The sequence below is a fragment of the Myxine glutinosa genome, chromosome 6 (assembly GCF_964187855.1).
Source record: "Myxine glutinosa chromosome 6, kmMyxGlut1.1, whole genome shotgun sequence".
Taxonomy (NCBI): Eukaryota; Metazoa; Chordata; class Myxini; order Myxiniformes; family Myxinidae; genus Myxine; species Myxine glutinosa.
In genome coordinates, this window is record NC_136266.1 from 142732456 (window position 1) to 142754657 (window position 22202).

The following is a 22202-nucleotide window of genomic DNA, read 5'->3' on the forward strand; positions in this document are numbered from 1 at the left end:
TACAAACACTCTTCAAATTTCAAGTCATTTAGATGAAAATTGACGATTTTAGAAATCTGGCTATGTTGACCTTTAGACCTCAAACTCTTGCCCTATCCTCATGAAAGAGGCCAGCAGATGTAAGAGCACCATGATATCAAACTCTCAATTTGACAATTTCATAGTCTTGGTTTTGAAAAGTAAATCTGTGGAAAACAAAAATTTGATGATAAAAATACATTAAGTGGATAAAATAACCCATGCCATTGAAAAGAGGTGATATATTAATACTAAAAGTAAGGTAACAAGATACGCCCTACCTGTATAACTTTCTGGGTTGTGGTTATATGTTCAGTATCCTAAATGTCAGCACCAGGGGGGTCTCTGGCTCACAGTACAGTGGACAGATACACTGAACAAAAGGACTAAAGAGAAAAAAATGAATGAATGATCGTATTAAGGCCATTTTCGCGGGGGTTAGCCTTGCGGGCCCCATGACAATCATGGTTCCCTGTTTGAGGCAATGTTTTTATGGCCGGATGCCCTTCCTGACGCCAACCCTTGGTCACGCTCTTATGATGCACAGGGATATGGTGTACCTATTCTAAATCGGGGTACAACCTATTCGAAATCGGGGTACACACCGTGATCATTCATCCCAGCAAGCTGGTACTCAATTTGCCGACCTCGGAGGGATGACAGGCTGAGTCAACCCCTCTGGCGTTTATTCAGCGATCGACCGGGATTCGAACCCAGGATCCTAGGATCCCAAGCCGGCACACTGACCGCTAAGCCAACGCCAAGGATTAAAAGGACTAAAGAGGATGAAAGTATATGTGTGGGTTGACAGAGAGAGGGGGGACGAGGAGGGATCTTACCCCACCTTTGCTGACAGTGACAGGGGCATCTTTCCGCACTTTACTCTAAATGGGGAGGTAAAGGGAAATTAAAAGGAAGACCAACTCAGATCAGATCATGAACCATGTTCTATAATCTATACAGAGCATCGGTGCTGCCGAAGCAGCTTCCATGGCAAGGGGTACAACCCTGGGCGGATCACCACTCTGGCACAGGAAGTCAGGGCAGCAGTTTATAGTTTGTTCAGGGTGCCTCTTTGTGAAGGACGTCGTTGGATCTTTAGAGCGCACCAACTAATGCCGGCAGATTAGATGCCCAGTTTCCCATCTATCAAGACGACCTCGGATTGAAAAGAAATAGTAATTTTGCAATATCAATAATGGTAAGCAAAGGGCCAATAACAGTGCCTGCCATAAATATTAATACAACAACTATCGGGGATGCCTCTTTGTGGTGGATGTACCCCCCAATGCAAGTCGGGGGCCAAAACTTCCCCATGCCCATGGACCGGCCCTTTCCCTCTTGTCTCCTCTCTCTCTCTCTCTGTCTGTCTCCCTCCCTCTCCGTCTCTCTCTCTGTCTCTAACTTTGTTGTGGGCTTAATTTGTGAAGACGGGGGTACACCATCTTGGGTGTGGAGGGATATCTGGGTCACTCCTGGGAGATCGATCGGCTGTCTCTGTGCTGCAGGCTTGTTCGAGAGAACTGTCCGGAACTATACAACAACAACTATCAATACAATAACAGTATTCTACACATTAAATAATACCTCATCGTAAATCCTACAAGTGCAATGGCATTCCCTCAATCTCCAACTGATTTTACCTGTTTTTACTTAATAAATGAGGAAGAAAGACTTTAAACTCAAAACAAAGTACAAGATAAATTTGTCTAAGAGTTTATATTGTGGCAATGAAAAGTACACCTACGTGACATTCTTTCCTAAATATTTAAACCTTCAGGATTGTTAGTAGGTGAACATGCAATTAGTCGTTAAGGATTAATGAAACGGTGGAATATGATAAGGAAGAATGAAAGCAAGAGAGATGGGATTGGAAATGTGATGATGTGTAAGGAACAAACCACACTCAAACAGATGAAAATACACAAACAATCTCTACCAATGGGGATGTTCGCTCCACGGCCGCTGCAAGTCGAGTGGTAGAAACGGATTCTTTCCCCCCAGTGAAGGGCGTCAGGTGACCCTGTTGCGAGCCACCGTCCACTCGTCCAGCTGAAACGGACTCTCCGGTGCCCCCGGCAGGTAACACAACACTTGTGAGTCCAGCCATGGGAAGGAACGTAGTCCCACTTGACTGCTCCGGTAGGAATGTGTTAGATGCGGAGACTCTGGCAACGCAAGACACAAAGGTACATATGTGTAAGCAATCGCAACAGAGACAATACTTACGACAAATTTTTCCTTCCCCATGACAGCAACTTCAGGACTTCAAGCTTACATGCAAAGTAATCTGTTGTTTGCATCATTTATAAGGAAAGAAAAAAAAAAACATTAATTGAGCCACCACTGATGCAACTGACTGGAGGTAATTTGCAATAAGAAAAGCAATAGCAGTTCATTTTGCATTTTTTTAAATCAGAAAGTACACAAGTACTCTCTATGTAGTGACGGCACGAAAAAAAATGCTGGTCCCATCCACTAGATGCCAAACTAAAGTTGGAGTATCTTCTCTAAAATGTCACTTAGGCTACATATGATAACCTACCTGGTCTGTTCAACTGATTGTCTAGGCATGGATCATTTTTCAGTTTTCAAGCCAATGGCAAAAAGCAAAAAAAAAAAAAGGCAAAAAATCAAGATCAGTCAAACCCAGGAATTCGCATTCTCGTTCATCATAATGACAATAATCTTCTTCAGACGACGTATTTCCGAGGTGCCGCTCTCAATGGCAATGACTATGGTATCATCCGACAGAGTTTTACTTGGTGCAGCATTCTTTAGCATTGTAATTTTAATAATTTGAAAGGATTCCACGAAAAGTACACAAAACTGCATTCCTTTGTATAAGAATAGGAAGGGATCCAAGGAATGGGTGGGACTATGACTGTCAATCAGCCGAATGGGATGGTTTCTCGGTGGCAGATTATTTACAAGCTTCAAGAAAATCATCATTCGTGCGCTTAAGGTTATTGGCATGAAAAATCATTCGATATTTTACGAAATATGTTCTATAACATAAAAATGGCAGATTTTCTATTTCAGAATGGCTTTACATTGAAAATGATAAACCTACAAATGCTGATTTGTTAAGAATATTAGATAACACTGGTCAACAGCCAAATTGGTTCTGACTTATTTTCAACTGTCTCTAACTGGTGTTGGCTTAGTGGTTAGGGTGCCGGCTTGGGATCCTCAGATCCTGGGTTCGAATCCCGATCGATCGCTGAATTAACGCCAGGGGGGTTGACTCAGCCTGTCATCCTTCTGAGGTCGGCAAATTGAATACCAGCTTGCGGGGATGAATGATCCCGGTGTGTACCCCGGTTTAGAATAGGTACACCGTATCCCTGCGCATCGTAAGAGGCGACCAAGGGTTGGCGTCAGGAAGGGCATCCGGCCATAAAAACTGCCTCAAACACGGAACCATGATTGTCATGGGGCCCGCAAGGCTAACCCCCGCTCTAGCGGGGAAAATGGCCTTAAAACGATCATTCATTCATTCATTCTAACTAATTTGGTGCCCACGAATCCGAATCTGACCTTAAAATTTCGCTATCACGTAACCTTGACGTAGTACATCATAAGTGTGGAAAAAATCTTTAGAGCATGCAAATTTCTTGATTAAGTCTCAATAGGTCTATTTATTGTCACAAAAACAAAAAAGAACTTCAAGTTTTTATATACATAACATAAAAAATTGTAAATCTCCAAAAGTAATATGAACTTTAAGTGTTTATTTACATCACATTAAAAGTGCTTCTGAACTTTACTTTTGCGTTTGTAGGAGCAATCACTTTCACGCTGTAAAGTCCAACAGTAGTCGCCCATCATGTTTGGATTGAATCGGCCTTGATATCGAGTCTCCATGATGCCAATATTCCTGGTGAAACCTTTCTCCATGTTCAGCACTGACATCGCCAAGATTTTGTGGAAAGAAGTCCAGATGAGAATGGAAGAAATGTATCTTGAGTGACATTCGAGCAACGAGCGCCTGGTAACTCTTCAACATCTTGCCCACAAGCTCTTCATAATTTGGTGCTCGAAAATTTCCAAGGTAATTGTTAGCAAGAGCCACAAAGCTATCTCAAGCAATGCTTTCCAGCTCAGATAGTCTCGTTACAAAGTCCTGATTAGTGAGCACAAAACGAATTTCGGCTGTGGCTGATATTCCTATGGTATACTGGTTCTCAAAAACTGGATGTGCTAGTGAAAATTGGATATCATAATCGAAATCTACAGGTTCATGTTGGTTAGAATCACCTCAAAATATACTAGAACCATAAAACTTCTAAAATTTTATTGACCAGTGTAATGAATGATAGGATTCTAAAGTTGAGAAAACAGAGATCTTTTTAAATTCAGACCAAATCTTGTTTGTTTCATGTGATGAAAAGTGTAATCACAGATACAAGAATTTCAAGAAATCCAGATGAATATATGTTTGATGTCCTTTGGGGTGAAAGTGATGGCTCAAGGATTTGTCGAGATCTTTATAATGACAAAGAAGGAAAAGAGGATGAACAAGAGGCGGAGGAAGGATTTCAAGAGGAAAGTGAGGAAACACATCGTACTGATTATGGTGACAAATTTTCTGCCAAATAAATGATTCGATCTAAAATTGCGACAATTAATGATTAATTTTTAAAACCACGGAGTGTTTTGATAATGCAAGAAATTACATATCATTCTTCCAAGCTCTTTGTAGAAAAAGCACAGATGAATATTACAGAGATGGACACTGAAAAGGGATCTGTGGTTATATACGCGGCTATTTTGAAGTGATGAGATTTTGTGGGAAAAAGAGAATATTTGTACGCCATAAATGAATAAGGTAATAATTGAAGAAGAAATCAAGAAGAGGTTGAAGGAATTAGACCAAGAGTTTTCAAAGAAATATATGATTATTAAAATGAGTGGTTTCAAAGTTTTAAAAAATTATTATGAAATTAGAAAAGTTGAATAATAAATATTTTGAAGAGGTAGTTGCTACAAGAAAATAAATAGACGTAATTTTTAACCCAGAATAAATTAATGGATACTGCTTGAAGACTTTTTTGAAGGTGATTTGTGTTTTACAAATTAAGACACGAATATTTATATTGATACTCAAGCTGTAAGAAACTAAAAGTTGGATTTTTAAATTTTCTAATAAATAAATAAAAGGTATTGTATCAAGTGTAAAAAGAAAACTGAAAGTTAATGATGTCTCATACACAGCGGACATCCCTGGATATTCTTTCTGTGGCCCGGAACAAACTTGGATAAAAGATTAGACGAGAATGGAAACCCTAAACCTCGAGGCAGATCTAAAAATAGGAATGATGAGGATTGTATGAAACATGATATTGACGATGGAAATAGCAGAACGCTGGATGAGAAACACGAAGCCAATCGGAAAATGTTACATCATTTGTCTTTGATGTGAAATCCATCCTTAAGAGAAAAGGTGGATAGGTTTATCATGCAAAACTGATAAATGCTAAATTAATGGGGCTTGGGAATCCAAAAACCTTTTAAGCTCCAATGATGTCATTGCTCTTTTAAGCTCAAATGATGTAACGACTAAAGAGCAAACAAAACAAAAAAACAATTAGCCGATGAATTACATAAACTCTTGTAGTTACAAATTTCAAAAGAAGGAAGTTTTATTCCAAAACAGTTGATCAAGTATGGTCAAGAGACTCTAATTGAACTTTAAAATGAGAGATACAAGTGTGCCTTAACAGATATTACCCTCTCCAGAGGAAGAGGGCATTGCATTTGAGACCGTTTGTTACTTGGAAAAATAATTTGGCCAAATATGTTGGTCTGGAGAGCTTGTTGTCTGTTTGTCAAGCAATTTTTGTCCACAGTTTTGAAGCAACCGTTAATAATTTTTTTTGTTTGTAGGTGACCGGCCGAGGAAAGCAACGAACATTTTTGGTCAGGATTCAGATCCGGATACGACATTTTAAAGTGATTCTTCACCAATGAGAGATGGGGCCAAAAACTATACATAGCACGATATCTCAAGAAGTTATGGACGGATTCGACCAAACCTGGTGGACAGGTTGGGTGGGTAATAAGGATGAATCGATTTGATTTTGGTGCAGATCTGAATTCCGGATCCAGATACGACATTTTTTTAATTCTAAAGTGATTCTTCACCATTGACAGATGGGGCCAAAAACGATATATAGCATGATATTTAAACAAGTTGTGGACGAGTTATGACAAACCTAGGTGGATGAGTTTGTTAGGCGACAATAACAAGCCGATTAAATTTTGGTTCAGGTCCAGATTTAGATATGGCCGATCAGTGGAATACAAAACGCAAACTGTTCAGCCTTGCAGAGATATGCGCTCAAGCAAGTGCAGTTCTCATACTTTCGTTATGTTTCACGGTGTTGCTCGATGAGTGATTTCTAGTTTGGCTGTCTGCATATAATGTGCTAAAGTAGGCCACAGACGCCACCTCGTGGTAGCCAGTATTTCATGTTATGTATTTTCAATGGAGTACCTCCATAAAGTATACACAATTACAATGAAAGTATGTCTCCAAAGAATGTTATTGGTGGATCGTTCCTTTGAAAAAAAACAAAGAACGAGTGTTAGTCTTGTGGAAGCTTTCAAACATATATATATATATATATATATATATATATATATATATATATATATATATATACACTGTTACATATATGTATGTATGTATATATATATATATATATATATATATATATATATATATATATATATATATATATATATATATATATATATATATATATATATATATATATACACATATATGTAACAGTGTGTATATATATATATATATATATATATATATATATATATATATATATATACACACACATATATGTAACAGTGTGTATATATATATATTTAAATATTTATATGTATATATATATATATATATATATATATATATATATATATATATATATATATATATATATATATACTACTGTGTTCAAAAAGTATCCGACCTTTATTTTTCGTGCGTAAAAAAAAAGAAGCTAGGGAGGCGTTGATTGGTGCACGTATGTAGGCGATCCTAATGCGTACGCGTGAATTTTTTCCCACCTGCAGAAGTCGTCATTCGACGGCAGACCGCCGATGAGTGAGGACATGTAAGCGAGCGCCGTCGGATTTTCGTTTTTGACAAAATGACGGAAAAACTTGAACAACGCTACTGCATCAAATTTTCTGTAAAGCTTGGCGATTCCCAAGTGGAAACGATCCGCAAGATTCAACACCGTTCATTCCATTATGAAGGAGGATTTGGGCTTCAGGAGAATCTCAGCGAAGTTCGTACCAAAGCTGCTAACGATTGAGCAGAAGCAACTCCGTTTGGAGATCGCACAGGACATGCTGGAGACTGTGAACAGCGATCCCAGCTTCCTCAACACAGTGATCACTGGCGATGAGTCCTGGGTTTATGGGTACGACCCAGAAACCAAGTTGCAGTCATCACAATGGAAGCATCCAACATCCCCGAGGCCAAAAAACACAAAATTTGATGCAGTAGCGTTGTTCAAGTTTTTCCGTCATTTTGTCAAAAATGAAAATCCGACGGCACTCGCTTACATGTCCTCACTCATCGGCGGTCTGCCGTCGAATGACAGCTTCTGCAGGTGGGAAAAAATTCACGCGTGCGCATTAGGATCGCCTACATACGTGCACCAATCAACGCCTCCCTAGCTTCTTTTTTTTACGCACGAAAAATAAAGGTCGGATACTTTTTGAACACACTACGTATATATATATATATATATATATATATATATATATATATATATATATATATATATATATATATATATATATATATATATATATATATATATATATATACATATATATATACAGACTTGGCATTTAATATGGAATTTTTTTTTTGTGGGGGTGAACTTACTTTTCAAGATGACTTAGAACCAAAAGTTCATTGGAATTATGTTGAAATTATTCTAGATTTTGTTAATGTGACCTTTAAAAGAAACAAAAACCACATTTGACATTTCGAAGCAAATAAATTGATCCTTGAAAGTGATGTAAACTGATATCAAACTCAATTCACGGACAGTACTGTGTTAAACTTCTGTACGTTTTCCAGAAGTATCTCTTTATTTTGCACATTAGCCAAAAAAAATTTCAACAAAAACAAAAGCTAAATTATGACTGGGATTACGGACAGTAAAATTACAGTTCAGTACTTCGTGTAACCCCCACGAGCATTCAGGAGAGCACGTACACGTCGAGGCATGCTGTTCACGAGATTTGCCAAGGTTTGGACAGGAATCGCTTGCCATGCAGTGACAATAGTCTGCTGCAATTCACGCACAGAGGCAGGCTGCTGGTCCAAGTTGTCGATTTGACGCGTTAATTCTGCCCACAAGTTCTCTATCGGATTCATATCCGGGGACATGGCAGGCCACTCCATATGCTCTACACCACGGTCAGCAAGAAAGTGTTGGATCATGCAAGCATGATGAGGCCGTGCATTGTCATCTTGGAAGACAAAGTTTCCTCGAAAGGCTGCACGAGCAAATGGAAGCAATTTTTCTTCCAGAATGACCCTGTACTTGAACTGGTTCAGGTTTCCATTCAGAACAACCAGGTCAGTTTTGCCCCCTGCATGAAAAGCAGCCCAAACCGTCACCCCACCACCTACAGCCTGGACTCTTGGCACTATACAATCTTCGTTGTGGGCTTCATGCACTTGTCTGCACACTCGGACACGGCCATCTTGACGATAGACCAGAAATCTAGACTCGTCACTGAAGGTCACGTGATTCCAGTGTCCTGGCTGCCATTGACGGTGCTCTCTGGCCCACTGCAATCGGCGCTGGCTGTGTTGTCTGGTCAGGCGTGGCTTTCTCAGGGGACGCCTGGCACAATAGCCTGCTTGAACCAGTCGTTGGTTGACGAGCCTTCTGGATACAGGCACATTTGTCAGTTGCTGCCACTCAGCCCTAAGCCGATTAGCTGACTTGGTACGGCCATTGCAGACTAACCGGTGCAGCTGGCGATCATCTCTCCTTGTGGTTCTGCGTGGACGTCCTGGCCTCGGTATTGGAGTAGGGACACCCCTCTGAGCATTTCGTTTCAGGATCTTTGACACCTGACCTTGAGTGATGCCATACTGCCGAGCAATAGCACGGTTTCATGCCAGAATTTCGTAAAGCCACCACTCCATGACAAACAGCATTGTCAAGTTGACGGACCATCTCCAGAGGAAGCGGCAATAACTTTTGTAGACGTGCAGCAGTTGTTTTCCACTAATACAGAACGCAACAACCCTTATATACCCGATTGTGAAGCCAATCGTCAAATGTACCTGTCCTTACATTTTGTCACGCCACCTGTGATATAATCCTGTTATTGACTTCTTGCTGCGAAAGACAATCAGTGACATGGTTCTTTCAACAAAGACATCACCGAAGGGTAAAAGAAACTCACCAGATTGATATACTGAGTTCAGAAAGTAAACCCAAGTCAAGAAAAAAAGAATATTCCATATTAAATGCCAAGTCTGTTTTTGTATGTTTTATATATGTTTTATATATGTTTTATATATGTTAAATATATATATATATATATATATATATATATATATATATATATATATATATATGTATACATAGAAAACTATATGTACAGTCACGTGAAAAAGTAAGTACACCCCATGTAAAGTTTTGACTTTTTCAACATATTTCAACATTCAGCTATTTGATCTTCATTTCAACAATATTGATAGATAAAGGTGATATAATATAACAAATATCATGAAACATTTACATTTTGTAGTCCATTGTATAATTTAAATAAACATAAATGCAAATTTTGCATGTGGAAAAAGTAAGTACACCCCTACATTTATCACTACTTCAAAGACCTAAAATTAGAATCAGGTGCACCAGCTCAGGTGCAAATGATTAGAACATCGTTAGAGAGGATCTTGGAGGAACCTGTCTTATTTAAACCTCAGACATTTAGTTTGGTTTGCTCTTTGTTGTTGAAGTGTGCGTCGTCACCATGCCTAGATCAAAAGAGCTCTCTGGGGCCTTCAGAAACAAGGTTATCGATGCCTACTAGTCTGGGAAGGGATTTAAAAAGATCTCCAAACAATTTGAAATCAATAATTCGACTGTCCGGAAGATCATCTACAAGTGGAGAAGATTCCAAACAACTGCCAACTTGTTCAGGCCAGGCCGCCCCAGGAAGTTCAGCCCGAGAGCAGATCGCAAGATGCTGAAAGTCTCTAAGAACCCCAGAATGTCATCACGGGACCGACAGGTAGCTCTTGCCACTGTTGATGTCAAAGTGCACGAGTCTACCATTAGAAAGAGGCTGCACAAATTTGATCTTCATGGGAGGTGTGCCAGGAGGAAACCTTTGCTGTCCAGAAAGAACATCAGGGCAAGACTAAAGTTAGCCATTGAACACCTAGGCAAAGCCCAGCACTTCTGGAACAATGTGCTCTGGACAGATGAGTCAAAGGTAGAGCTATTTGGCCACAGTACCAGAAGACATGTTTGGTGAAAACCAAAGACAGCATTTGACCACAAGAACCTGATACCAACTGTAAAGCATGGTGGTGGAAATATTATGGTTTGGGGCAGCTTTGCCGCATCAGGGCCTGGGCAGCTCACCATCATAGAATCCATTATGAATTCTCCATTGTACCAGAGGGTGCTTGAGGATAATGTGAGGCCATCTGTCGGAGAGTTGAAGCTCAACCGAAGGTGGACCTTGCAACATGACAATGACCCTAAACATACCAGTAAATCCACCAAGGAATGGCTGAAAATAAAGAAATGGAGGGTTCTGGAATGGCCAAGTCAAAGCCCGGATCTAAATCCCATCGAGATGTTGTGGGGGGATTTGAAACGAGCTGTGCATGCAAGAAACCCCTCAAACATCGCACAGTTAAAATAATTCTGCATGGAGGAATGGGCATAAATTTCTCCCAGTCGATGTCAGAGACTGGTAGACATTTATAAGAAACGCCTACTTGAGGTTGTTTCTGCCAAAGGGGGCAATACCACCTATTAGAGCCACGGGTATACTTGCGAAATTTGCGAAATTGCGTTGCGAAATTTGCATTTATGTTTATCTAAATTATACAATGGACTACAAAATGACTACACGGGACTACACGGGACAATGGACTACACGGGTATACTTGCGAAATTTGCGAAATATACATGCGAAATTTGCATTTACGTTTATCTAAATTATACAATGGACTACAAAATGTAAATGTTTCATGATATTTGTTATATTATATCACCTTTATCTATCAATATTGTTGAAATGAAGATCAAATAGCTGAATGTTGAAATATGTTGAAAAAGTCAAAACTTTACATGGGGTGTACTTACTTTTTCACGTGACTGTATATATGTATATGTATATATATATGTGTATGTATATATGTGTATATGTATGCAGTATATGTATATGTATATATATGTATATGTATATATGTATATATACATATACTGTATATGTACTGTATGTATATATATATATATATATGTATATATATATATATATATAAATATATATATATATATATATATATATATATATATATATATATATATATCGACATATATATAGATATAGATATATATAGATATGTTTGAAAGCTTCCACAAGACTAACACTCGTTTTTTGTTTTTTTTTCAAAGGAACGATCCACCAATAACATTCTTTGGAGACATACTTTCATTGTAATGGTGTATACTTTATGGAGGTACTCCATTGAAAATACATCACATTAAATACTGGCTACCACGAGGTGGCGTCTGTGGCCTACTTTAGCACATTATATACAGACAGCCAAACTAGAAATCACTCATGGAGCAACATCGTGAAACATAACGAAAGAATGAGAACTGCACTTGCTTGAGCGCATATCTCTGCCAGGCTGAACATTTTGCGTTTTGTATTCCACTGATCGGCCATATCTAAATCCGGACCTGAACCAAAATTTAATCGGCTTGTTATTGTCACCTAACAAACTCATCCACCTAGGTTTGTCATAACTCGTCCACAACTTGTTTAAATATCATGCTATATATCGTTTTTGGCCCCATCTGTCAATGGTGAAGAATCACTTTAGAAATTAAAAAAATTGTCGTATCTGGATCCGGAATTCAGATCTGCACCAAAATCAAATCGATTCATCCTTGTCACTCACCCACCACCCAACCTGTCCACCAGGTTTTGTTCGAATCCATCCATAACTTCTTGAGATATCGTGCTATGTATATTTATATATTGTTACGTGTTACCTCCCCAAACCCCGGTTACAGTGCCCCTCAGAGTCTCGAGAGGGAACACGGCAGAAAGATTTTTTATTTTGAGTGTTCTAATAAAGAATGGTAAAACCACACCAATGCAATTCTGTAGAACAAACAAGTAATTGTATTAAGAACTCTCACATACACAATAATAACTATTAAAGAAAGTATCACGAAAATATCATTTGCATCTCATGAACAATACATATGATGGTGCCATCATTCCCCGATGCTCTCAGAGCAATAAACTCACGATACGCCAAACGTGAGTGGAATGTAACAATCCCAAAGTTCGTGCACGAATCTCCACGCTGGGTGAAGGTTGAAGTCGTGCAGAATGGCAAGAACTATAGCAGGTATCGGCGCGGTTGCGAACGAGGAGTTACGAGGTGGGAGGTCGGGCAGCTGGCGGCACGGGGTAACGATTCCTTTAAAAAGTGAGCGCAATCCATGCCCCCCCCCCCCCCCAACCTCTACCCCTGTCCACCAACGATTAAGCCAATATGGAAACCAACGGCAATCAACACGATGATGTCAATATGAGAATCCTAACGACCAAACACGATGCACCAAGCGGATGGCCTCTTCGAGGACAAAATGGCAGATCGGCCTGTAATGGTGGCTCTTGCTTTCCCGCCAACAATAACTCATGCTTTGTAATAAAACCTGAGACGCAGGTTTAATTGCAATCGCAATATAGGACGATGTCGCGGGCAATCCCTTTAACAGGAAGCCGCAACTCATTCGCGACCAATAAAAAAAAAGTCCGCTCGCACCCTCGATGCGACTTACGGCTGTCTCTCTCATGGCCCTGCCGATCTCTTCCTCTCTCTTCTTCTCCCTTCCAGTTTCTTTGCCGCGTTTTTCCTTTTTCCTTCACAAACATTTATTGTTACCCTTTACGAAAGCCATCTCCATTTCACACAAAAATCTTAACAACAATATTACCTGAAATGAAAAATCCTACAAGTAAATAATAAATAACAAAGGCAGAAGTGACGAATCTGTAACACTCCCAGAAAAACAAAATTCAAAACATTAAAAAATTCAGAATATGAAAGAAGATTAACCTGAGAGAAAACCAAAATTCAAAAGTTGGTGTTGTTAGAATTTGCAGATTGGTTCTCTTCAATTGGTTCAATATCTTAAATATTGGTTCATATCCGTCCGTCCTACGTCTGTCTACAAACATCAGTTTATGATCGAGTAACAACTTATTGAAATGGAATATATATTTTGAACACAAATTGGAACATGAATCAGAAAAAAACCTGCTGTTCAACAGTACTTTGTCTCCAATACCTTCCTGATTGCACACGAGCAGCGAGGAGGAAGATCATTTTTAAGCTGTAAAGTCGCTTCAATATATGGCTATGTCCTTCCATCCGTCCGACTGTCAAAAACGAAAAGAAGAACCTTTCTAACCCACTGTGTTTAATTCTAACTGATTCTAAAGGGTGATTCTAAAGGGTGATTCTAAAGGGTGATTCCAAAGGGTAATTATAAGGTGTGATTCTAAAGTGTGATTCTAAAGTGTGATTCTAAAGTGTGATTCTAAAGTGTGATTATAAAGTGTGATTCTAAAGTGTGATTCTAAAGTGTGATTCTAAAGTGTGATTCTAAAGTGTGATTCTAAAGTGTGATTCTAAAGCGTTATTCGAAAAGGTAATTCCAAAGGGTGATTCTAAAGGGTGATTCTAAAGGGTAATTCTAAAGGGTAATTCAAAAGTGTTATTCGAAAGGGTAATTCCAAATGGTGATTCTAAAGGGTAATTCTAAAGGGTGATTATAAAGGGTAATTCTAAAGGGTAATTATAAAGGGTGATTATAAAGGGTAATTCTAAAGGGTATTTCTAAAGGGTGATTCTAAAGTGTAATTCTAAAGGGTGATTCTCAAGAGTAATTCTAAAGGGTGATTCTATAGGGTGATTATATAGGGTGATTATAAAGGGTGATTCTAAATGCTAATTCCAAAGGGTGATTCTAAAGGGTAATTCTAAAGGGCGATTCTAAGGGGTAATTCCAAAGGGTAATTTTAAAGGGTGATTCTAAAGAGTAATTCTGAAGAGTAATTCTAAAGTGTAATTCGAAAGGGTAATTCTAAAGTGAAATTTTGAAGGGTAATTCTAAAGGGTAATTCTAAAGGGTAATTCTAAAGGGTAATTTTAAAGGGTGATTCTAAAGAGTAATTCTGAAGAGTAATTCTGAAGAATAATTCTAAAGTGTAATTCGAAAGGGTAATTCTAAAGTGAAATTTTGAAGGGTAATTCTAAAGGGTAATTCTAAAGGGTAATTCTAAAGGGTAATTTTAAAGGGTAATTCTAAAGGGTGATTCTAAAGGGTAATTCTAATGGGTAATTCCAAAGGGTAATTCTAAAGGGTGATTCTAAAGGGTAATTCTAATGGGTAATTCCAAAGGGTAATTCCAAAGGGTAATTCTAAAGTGTAAATCTAAAGTGTAAGTCGAAAGGGTAATTCCAATGTGTAATTCTCAAGAGTAATTCCAAAGTGTGATTCTGAAGTGTAATTCTCAAGTGTAATTCTATAGTGTAATTCTAAAGTGTAATTCTGAAGGGTGATTCTAATGGGTAATTCTCAAGGGTGATTCTAAAGGGTGATCTAAAGGGTTTTAAAGGCTAATTATAAAGGGTTCCAAAGGTCATTTTAAAGGTTATTTCTAAAGGGTTATAAAGTGTAATTCTAATGGGTCTCGTTTGTTTCTCGTCTTTGCCTATTTCATATTTAAAATGCTAAACTGAACCGCTTCCTTCAGACACGGGTGCAATTGTTTTGTTTTTTTACTCTGTCTGCTTGCCTGTCAGTCAAACAAAATAAAAAATCATTCCATACATGAAACTCGATGTTATAAAGGACACAAACAGGCACGAATAAGTAATATAACGTGTTAGATAGGGTGGTGTCATATACACTGCATCAACGTCGGTAAAATGGTGGTAAATTCTGGAATTAATTTATTTGTACGACTTTTGAAATATTCATTTTATTTAAATTTATTTACATATTTGAACACTGTAGAACACAAATAGCCTTCTTAATACTTCGAAGAACCTCCAGCCTAGCAGTACTTGGACATCGTAAATAAGGGGGTGTACAAGGGTGATGCTGCTTCAGCCGCGCTAAACTTCCGGATTCTTTAAAACGATCTTTAAAATCATTATTACATTTACAACAACATGCATTTTAAGGCCATTTTCCCTGCTAGAGCGGGGGTTAGCCTTGCGGTCCCCATGACAGTCTTCTCCATTTTGCCATATTTTCTGCATCTCTCCTTGTTAACCCCATTGCCCGCATTTCTTCTTGCACCATCTTTAGCCAAGTCTTTCTCGGTCTTCCCCGTCCTCTACTTCCTTCTACATTCATTTCCATCACTCTTCTCAACCAATCACTTTCATCCTTCCTCAACACATGACCAAACCATCTCAACCTGTTCCTCTTCACAGCATCCATCACAGGCTCTATTCCCATCATCTTTCACAATTCATCATTTGGCTTCCTCTCTCTCAATGATACTCCGCACATCCACCGAACCATTCGCATTTCCACCCTTTCCAGCCTTTGTTGCTGCTCTACGTTCATTACCCATGTCTCGCTCCCATAAATCATAACACTTCTCACACATGCAGCATACACCTTTCCCTTCAGCTTCAACGACACTCCCCCCCTCGTCAGCACGCCACTCAGTTCCCGAAACTTCTTCCATGCACATCTCACTCTAGCAACCGTTGCCGAGTCTGATCCACCTTCTCCATTCAGCACGTCTCCTAGGTAGCAAAATGTTTTCACACCTTCCAGCTTCATGCCGTCTCCAAGATCCAACATTATTAAATTTAAATTGAAGTAAATATTTGAACACTGCGAGGGGTAGCGTGCTCTATGAATTCTCTAGTTGTTATTGTGTAAATTGCAAGTGGAGATGTTTCAACGACCAATGATGTGCTTTTATTTGGAACATGATGTTGTAAGATGACTGAAAGGATTGAAAACGAAGTTGAGAGTTTTTCGGCAGAAAAGTCAACGGATGGTTCTCGAGACGTTTTGGTGAAACAAAAATTTTAACGAGGAAACTAGGAGAAGACATGGTCAGAAGGACATTGTAGAGGAGGAAACCAAAGAAAGTGGAGATGAATAGGCCATGTCTGAAGAAAGGGAGAAATTTTGACAAGGGATCTCCATCTTTTGGGCAGAAATTGACAAGGGATCACCATCTTTTGGGAAACTTTGACTAGGGATCACCATCTTTTGGGCAGAAACTTTGACTAGGGATCTCCATCTTTTGGGCAGAACTTTGACTAGGGATCACCATCTTTTGGGAAACTTTGACTAGGGATCACCATCTTTTGGGCAGAAACTTTGACTAGGGATCACCATCTTTTGGGAAACTTTGACTAGGGATCACCATCTTTTGGGCAGAAACCTTGACTAGGGATCACCATCTTTTGGGAAACTTTGACTAGGGATCACCATCTTTTGGGCAGAAACTTTGACTAGGGATCTCCATCTTTTGGGCAGAACTTTGACTAGGGATCTCCATCTTTTGGGCAGAAACTTTGACGAGGGATCTCCATCTTTTGGGCAGAACTTTGACTAGGGATCTCCATCTTTTGGGCAGAAACTTTGACTAGGGATCTCCATCTTTTGGGCAGAAACTTTGACTAGGGATCTCCATCTTTTGGGCAGAAACTTTGACTAGGGATCTCCATCCTTTGGGCAACAACTGGAAAGAGGAAAGTTGGATGACCATAAATGACTTGGAGAAGGATGGTAGAACAAGAGATTAAAGAATTTAATGTCATGAACATCGAAGAAGTAGCAGAATTAGCCAAGAACAGAGAACGCTGATGGGTCAAAAGCCAAACAAGCAAAAGCTCAAAAGTTATTACTTCCTGTGCACCTCTAACCTCTGCATAACAATCTGACCAATGGGGATGGCTTGCAAGTGCATGATAAACCATTATTTAGTTTCCTGCTCCCTTTTTGCACTTGACTCAATAAAAAAAATTCAACTTGCAGGTTTTACCTGCAACCTTGTTAATTAAATGCCATCCATCAGCTTGAAGGTACAGAACACTACGATGGCTAAAAAGCCCCTGAAAACATTGATGTGAACTGCTACAGGCATGTTCCCCTCTTGCTTTCAATTGAATCATGTAAGGGAACACAAGGAACTTTAACACAGGAGAAGGCCATTTTGTCCATCATGCAAGCACTACATCAACACTATCCGTTTATTGACTCAACTTATCCTGTAGGGGGCAGTAAGAGTGTGGAGGGAAACAGTGGGGGCAGACGCAGGGACAGACTATTCAGATTTTGTCATGATCGACTATACAGTGAGGGCTGCCAGGATGACCCGGAGGAACACTCACTCGACTGTGAGCTCTCTATACTGGGTTTGAATCCCGACCTAGCTACAAACTGTCCACCTGGTGTTTCACAGGCAGGGTGTAATCATCAATGTGTGTGGTGTCCCTCGGATGGACGTTAAACTGGGTGTCCCGTCTGCTGGCATTAGTTGGTGGACGTTACAGATCACATGGTCTCATTCGCGAAGAGGAGGCGAGCTTTTGCCGGAACCATGAACAAATTACAAATTCCTTCCCTAACCTACAGGGGGCACAGCTGCTCTCCCAGCAATGATGCAAAGTGAAACATGCTTGGTGGATAAAGGCCATATATGTCACGTATGGAAATGTAATAACTGCTGCGATGATAAAGAGTCATCTCAATTCATTATCAGAGTGTGTGCGCAACAAACAAGGGCTGTGTGCAGACTGTTTCTGCCAACTTAGATATCTTCTCTGGCTTTGTTCCATCTATGAAAGCCACCCATAGTAAGTAGAAAAAAGAAAATGAAATAAAGAGTAAGTAATTCAATCATGTTGGAGAAATGGACTTTTTAAAAATGCAGTGGAAACATTACTGGGGAGGATATGCCCCCTGAGGATATGCCCCCAGAGGACATGCCCCCAGAGGACATGCCCCCTGAGGATATTCCCCCTGAGGATATTCCCCCTGAGGATATGCCCCCTGAGGATATGCCCCCTGAGGATATGCCCCCCTGAGGATATGCCCCCTTGGCATATTCCCCCTGAGGATATGCCCCCCGAGGATATTCCCCCTTGGCATATGCCCCCTTGGCATATGCCCCCTGAGGATATGTCCCCTTGGCATATGCCCCCTTGGCATATGCCCCCCTGAGGATATGCTCCCTGAGGATATGCCCCCTTGGCATATTCCCCCTGAGGATATTCCCCCTGAGGATATGCCCCCTGAGGATATTCCCCCTTGGCATATGCCCCCTTGGCATATGCCCCCTGAGGATATGCCCCCTGAGGATATGCCCCCTTGGCATATTCCCCCTGAGGATATTCCCCCTGAGGATATGCCCCCTGAGGATATTCCCCCTTGGAATATGCCCCCTTGGCATATGCCCCCTGAGGATATGTCCCCTTGGCATATGCCCCCTTGAGCCTGAGGGCTCAACCCACAGCCTCGCACCCTTAAGGAGTGAATATCCAAGGGAACTTTGCGTCGGCCACCACTGGTTACATTTGTTCCGTTACTAACATTTATGATTTAACCTTTCGAGAAGAAAAACATTCCTGGGTGGATCCATGAAAACAACATTCGGTTGTGAGATTATCTAGAGTTGCGACCGAGCCTATCCGAGACATCAAAACATGGCCTATCAGGGACAACTACAACGCTTACAGAATGCTCACTCATGTTGAGGCAAGACCAAAAGAACAATTCATTCCTTCAAGATCATTAGAATCTCTCAGGATGAAGCTGGGTCTAAGGGTCTATCACTTTCGCATGGCAGACAGGTCGGTGGTCTCTCTGTCGTCCTGGTCTTGCACCCTCTGATCTTTCTGCGTCCTCCTCTGCAGGGTGCACGTGTTTCACCAGCAACCCCCTCCTTGTGAAACTACCAAAATCCAGGATCACTGCTCACCTCCACTCATTCGTCCCCTTTCCTCCTGCCTTGTGGAACCAACTTCCAAATCCTCTTCAAGCCCATACTTCCCGTGGGAACTTGTTGTTTTTCCCAGGTCTTCAAGACAGATGTTCACCACCACCACAGATCATCCCCAATCCAAAAAGCATGAACTTTTATATCCTCGTTATGCACAAGAACTCTTCCTCAGCCCCCAAACCCACCTCTTTCCAAGCTTCCAGTTTTTCATTATGGAGCGCTTTGCGGCTCTGTCCATCTTGTCCACCATGTGTCCTCCCCGAGCGCTCATTCTTCCCCACATCCCTTATCCCTCCAGGTCTGCCTCTATTTTATCCCTCAACCCCGCGGTTGGTGTGCTTGCCCCTCTCCTTCTACCGTTTCTTTCCTTCTGTTCTATGAGCCTCGACATTGAATACAAAAGAAGCCGTTCGCAATATTCCCACGCAGAATGTACCAAATCCGAGCCGTTTACGTGGTCCTTCCACCAAGTTGAGCATCAGTTCCGTGAATGCGCATTTTCGCCAGGAAGGAAAAAGTTTGTAGAATATTTTTCAGCACCTAAGGTCGTGAGATTGCGAGTGGTGCCGACAGGGGGCGGTGAGCGCCGCGGCTTAAAGTAATCAAATTTAATCTAAACACACGGTCGGGACTAGAGCTCGGCCGTGGCAACAACAAGACACCGGAGGCAAAAAGGAATAAAAAGACCCTCGGTGGCCGCCAGCGGGAGGTCACTTAACGGATCCGCGACGAGGTCTAGCCCCGCTTGGTCCGTCACTTCCTCCGATGTAACCCCGCTCGTCACGCTCTCAGCCCGTTCCCCCTAATCTCGGCGTTAGAAGCACAATAGATTATAATGGCGGCGCGGAGACGGGAGGGAGCAAGGCGAAGGGCGGCTCGAGGAGCTTCGGGGAGGCACGACCGCAGTCGAGTGGGTGGAGGGACGATCGGAAGGGGTTCGTATGTATCTCGTCGTTCGGATCACTCACTGTTCGCGGAGTAGCAGCTTGTTCCGACTGCGATGGTAGCACTCCTTGGCCTGGCGGGCGTTCGCCCTGCGGCGGACGAGCAGCTCCAGACAGGCGGCGCATCGACACGGCTGGTAGGGACAAGCGTGTCCGGCCAGGAAGGAGTCGGCGCCGTGCAGGAGGCAGCGCTTGCACGTGGGCGCCTTGCGCTTGGACACTCGGACGGGACTCGAGACGTACGCGTTGTCCGCTTCGCGCCCATCGTGATCGTTTCCCCGCTCGCCACCGTCTTCAGCGTCTACGTCGTCCGATCCATCGACACCGCCGTCGTCGAGTCCTCCGACCTGAACCACCTCCCACTGACCGTCCTCCATGTCCCCCTAAGATCTTCTGCCTCACTCCCGCAGAATTAGATTAACTGAGACGGCGCCTAGCGTCCGCCCAGCGCTCTAACACTATAAATGGCTTTCATCTCCCTCCACCCGCCCCGTCCTCCTCCGTTTTGTTATATACCAGCGTGAGAAACTCTCCGGAATCATAACGGTCCTAAACGAACTTCCCCACTGTTTCGGTCCACTGTAGTAACTTTGCGTCGCCTGCACCCAACTTGATCAACTTGAAAGCATTCCCTAAACTTACGTCTCGTCACTCCCATCTCGGACACGTTCTTCGACCGATGCAAAGTTAACTTCACTCGAGTACTTTCAAAGTATTCCATTACGTTGTGGGTAACGGTGGATGCAGGTGACAACTCTTTCATCCCTTTACTATAAACCGTAGCAGACACCTGCTCAATGAGTCTTGCAAGCGTGTACCTTCTCAAGGTAACCCTGTAACACTTTGGAGGGCAAATAAAAGTTGTTAAATTCTAAACTAACCTGAAGAATCCACCATCTTTGAACATAATTGTCACCAAAGTGACAAAGTGTCACCAAAATCCACCAAATCCGACTTTACATTAAATACTCAGAGTGACTTTTTTGGACAAATGTACTTTTGTAGATGTGCAGTTCCTCGGATAAAACCACACAGTATGCACGATTCCAATTCAGATGTACCGTACTCTGTTACAGAGCGTCGGAGCTGCTGAAGAAGTTTCTTGGCAAGGGTTACACTGGGTGGTTTGCCATTGCCTTCCCAGCTGAAGTCCGGGCAAGAATTTGTAATTTGTTCAGGGTGCCGGCGATGACTCGCCTACTCTTTGTGAAAGACACCGTGGGGTCTTTAACGTCTACCAACTTATGCCAGCAGATGAGACGCCCAGTTTAACATCCATCCGAGGGACGGCACACACAATGATGAATCACCTTACCTGTGAAATACCGGGGTGAAGGTTTATAGCTGGGTCAGGATGACGGCTTAGAGGCGAGTGTGCGTACCTCCAGAGCCATCCTGCTAGTCTAGTATGTGTGTATATTGTCGCGTGGTTGGCTCAGTTAACACCGAGCGTCACCACGGATGGAATCGAGCTTTAATGGAGGCGTTTATTCAATCCAATGGCGACCGATACGCGAGACGGAATGAACAGTGCCGACTTACCTTCACGGCCGCAGGCGTCTTCAACCTGAAATCGATAAATCAAACCAAAAACGGAATTCAGAATGTACAAAAGGAATATTTATTACGGACCCGAGAACAATGGATGCGACGGTAAATAAATAATGTTCCTAAATCGGGATCCCGCACACGTCACTTCACATACAAGACAAGGGAAATAATTAAATAAAAGAATCGTCGTGTTTGGGGTTTGTGTGATGCATCTTATCTGTCTGCTGTCGTCCAGGCCCCAAACTCACGTCCGGACCCGGCTCAGTGCTTGGCGGGAAGGAGGCCTCAGTCCGCCTCGTTCGCGCGCTCTGCTAATCAGCGCACGCCGCCCGGCAGGCCCCGCTCGCACGATCGTCGCTCCACTGTCTTTCGTCA

The 22202-nt window shown here is 41.6% G+C and overlaps 1 protein-coding gene across 1 annotated transcript in view; it reads right to left on the minus strand.

The window, feature by feature from the left end:
- Positions 1-20730, minus strand: part of LOC137417949 (uncharacterized) — a 78490-nt gene extending 57760 nt beyond the window's left edge. Inside the window, exons 1-2 of the mRNA XM_068103896.2 lie at positions 20301-20730; positions 1958-2186 (exon numbers count right to left, since the gene is read on the minus strand). Of these exons, the coding sequence (XP_067959997.2) occupies positions 1958-2186; positions 20301-20653 (582 nt within the window). The 5' untranslated portion in view covers positions 20654-20730. The remainder of the gene's footprint in view (positions 1-1957; positions 2187-20300) is intronic.
- Between the last annotated feature and the right edge of the window lie 1472 nt (positions 20731-22202).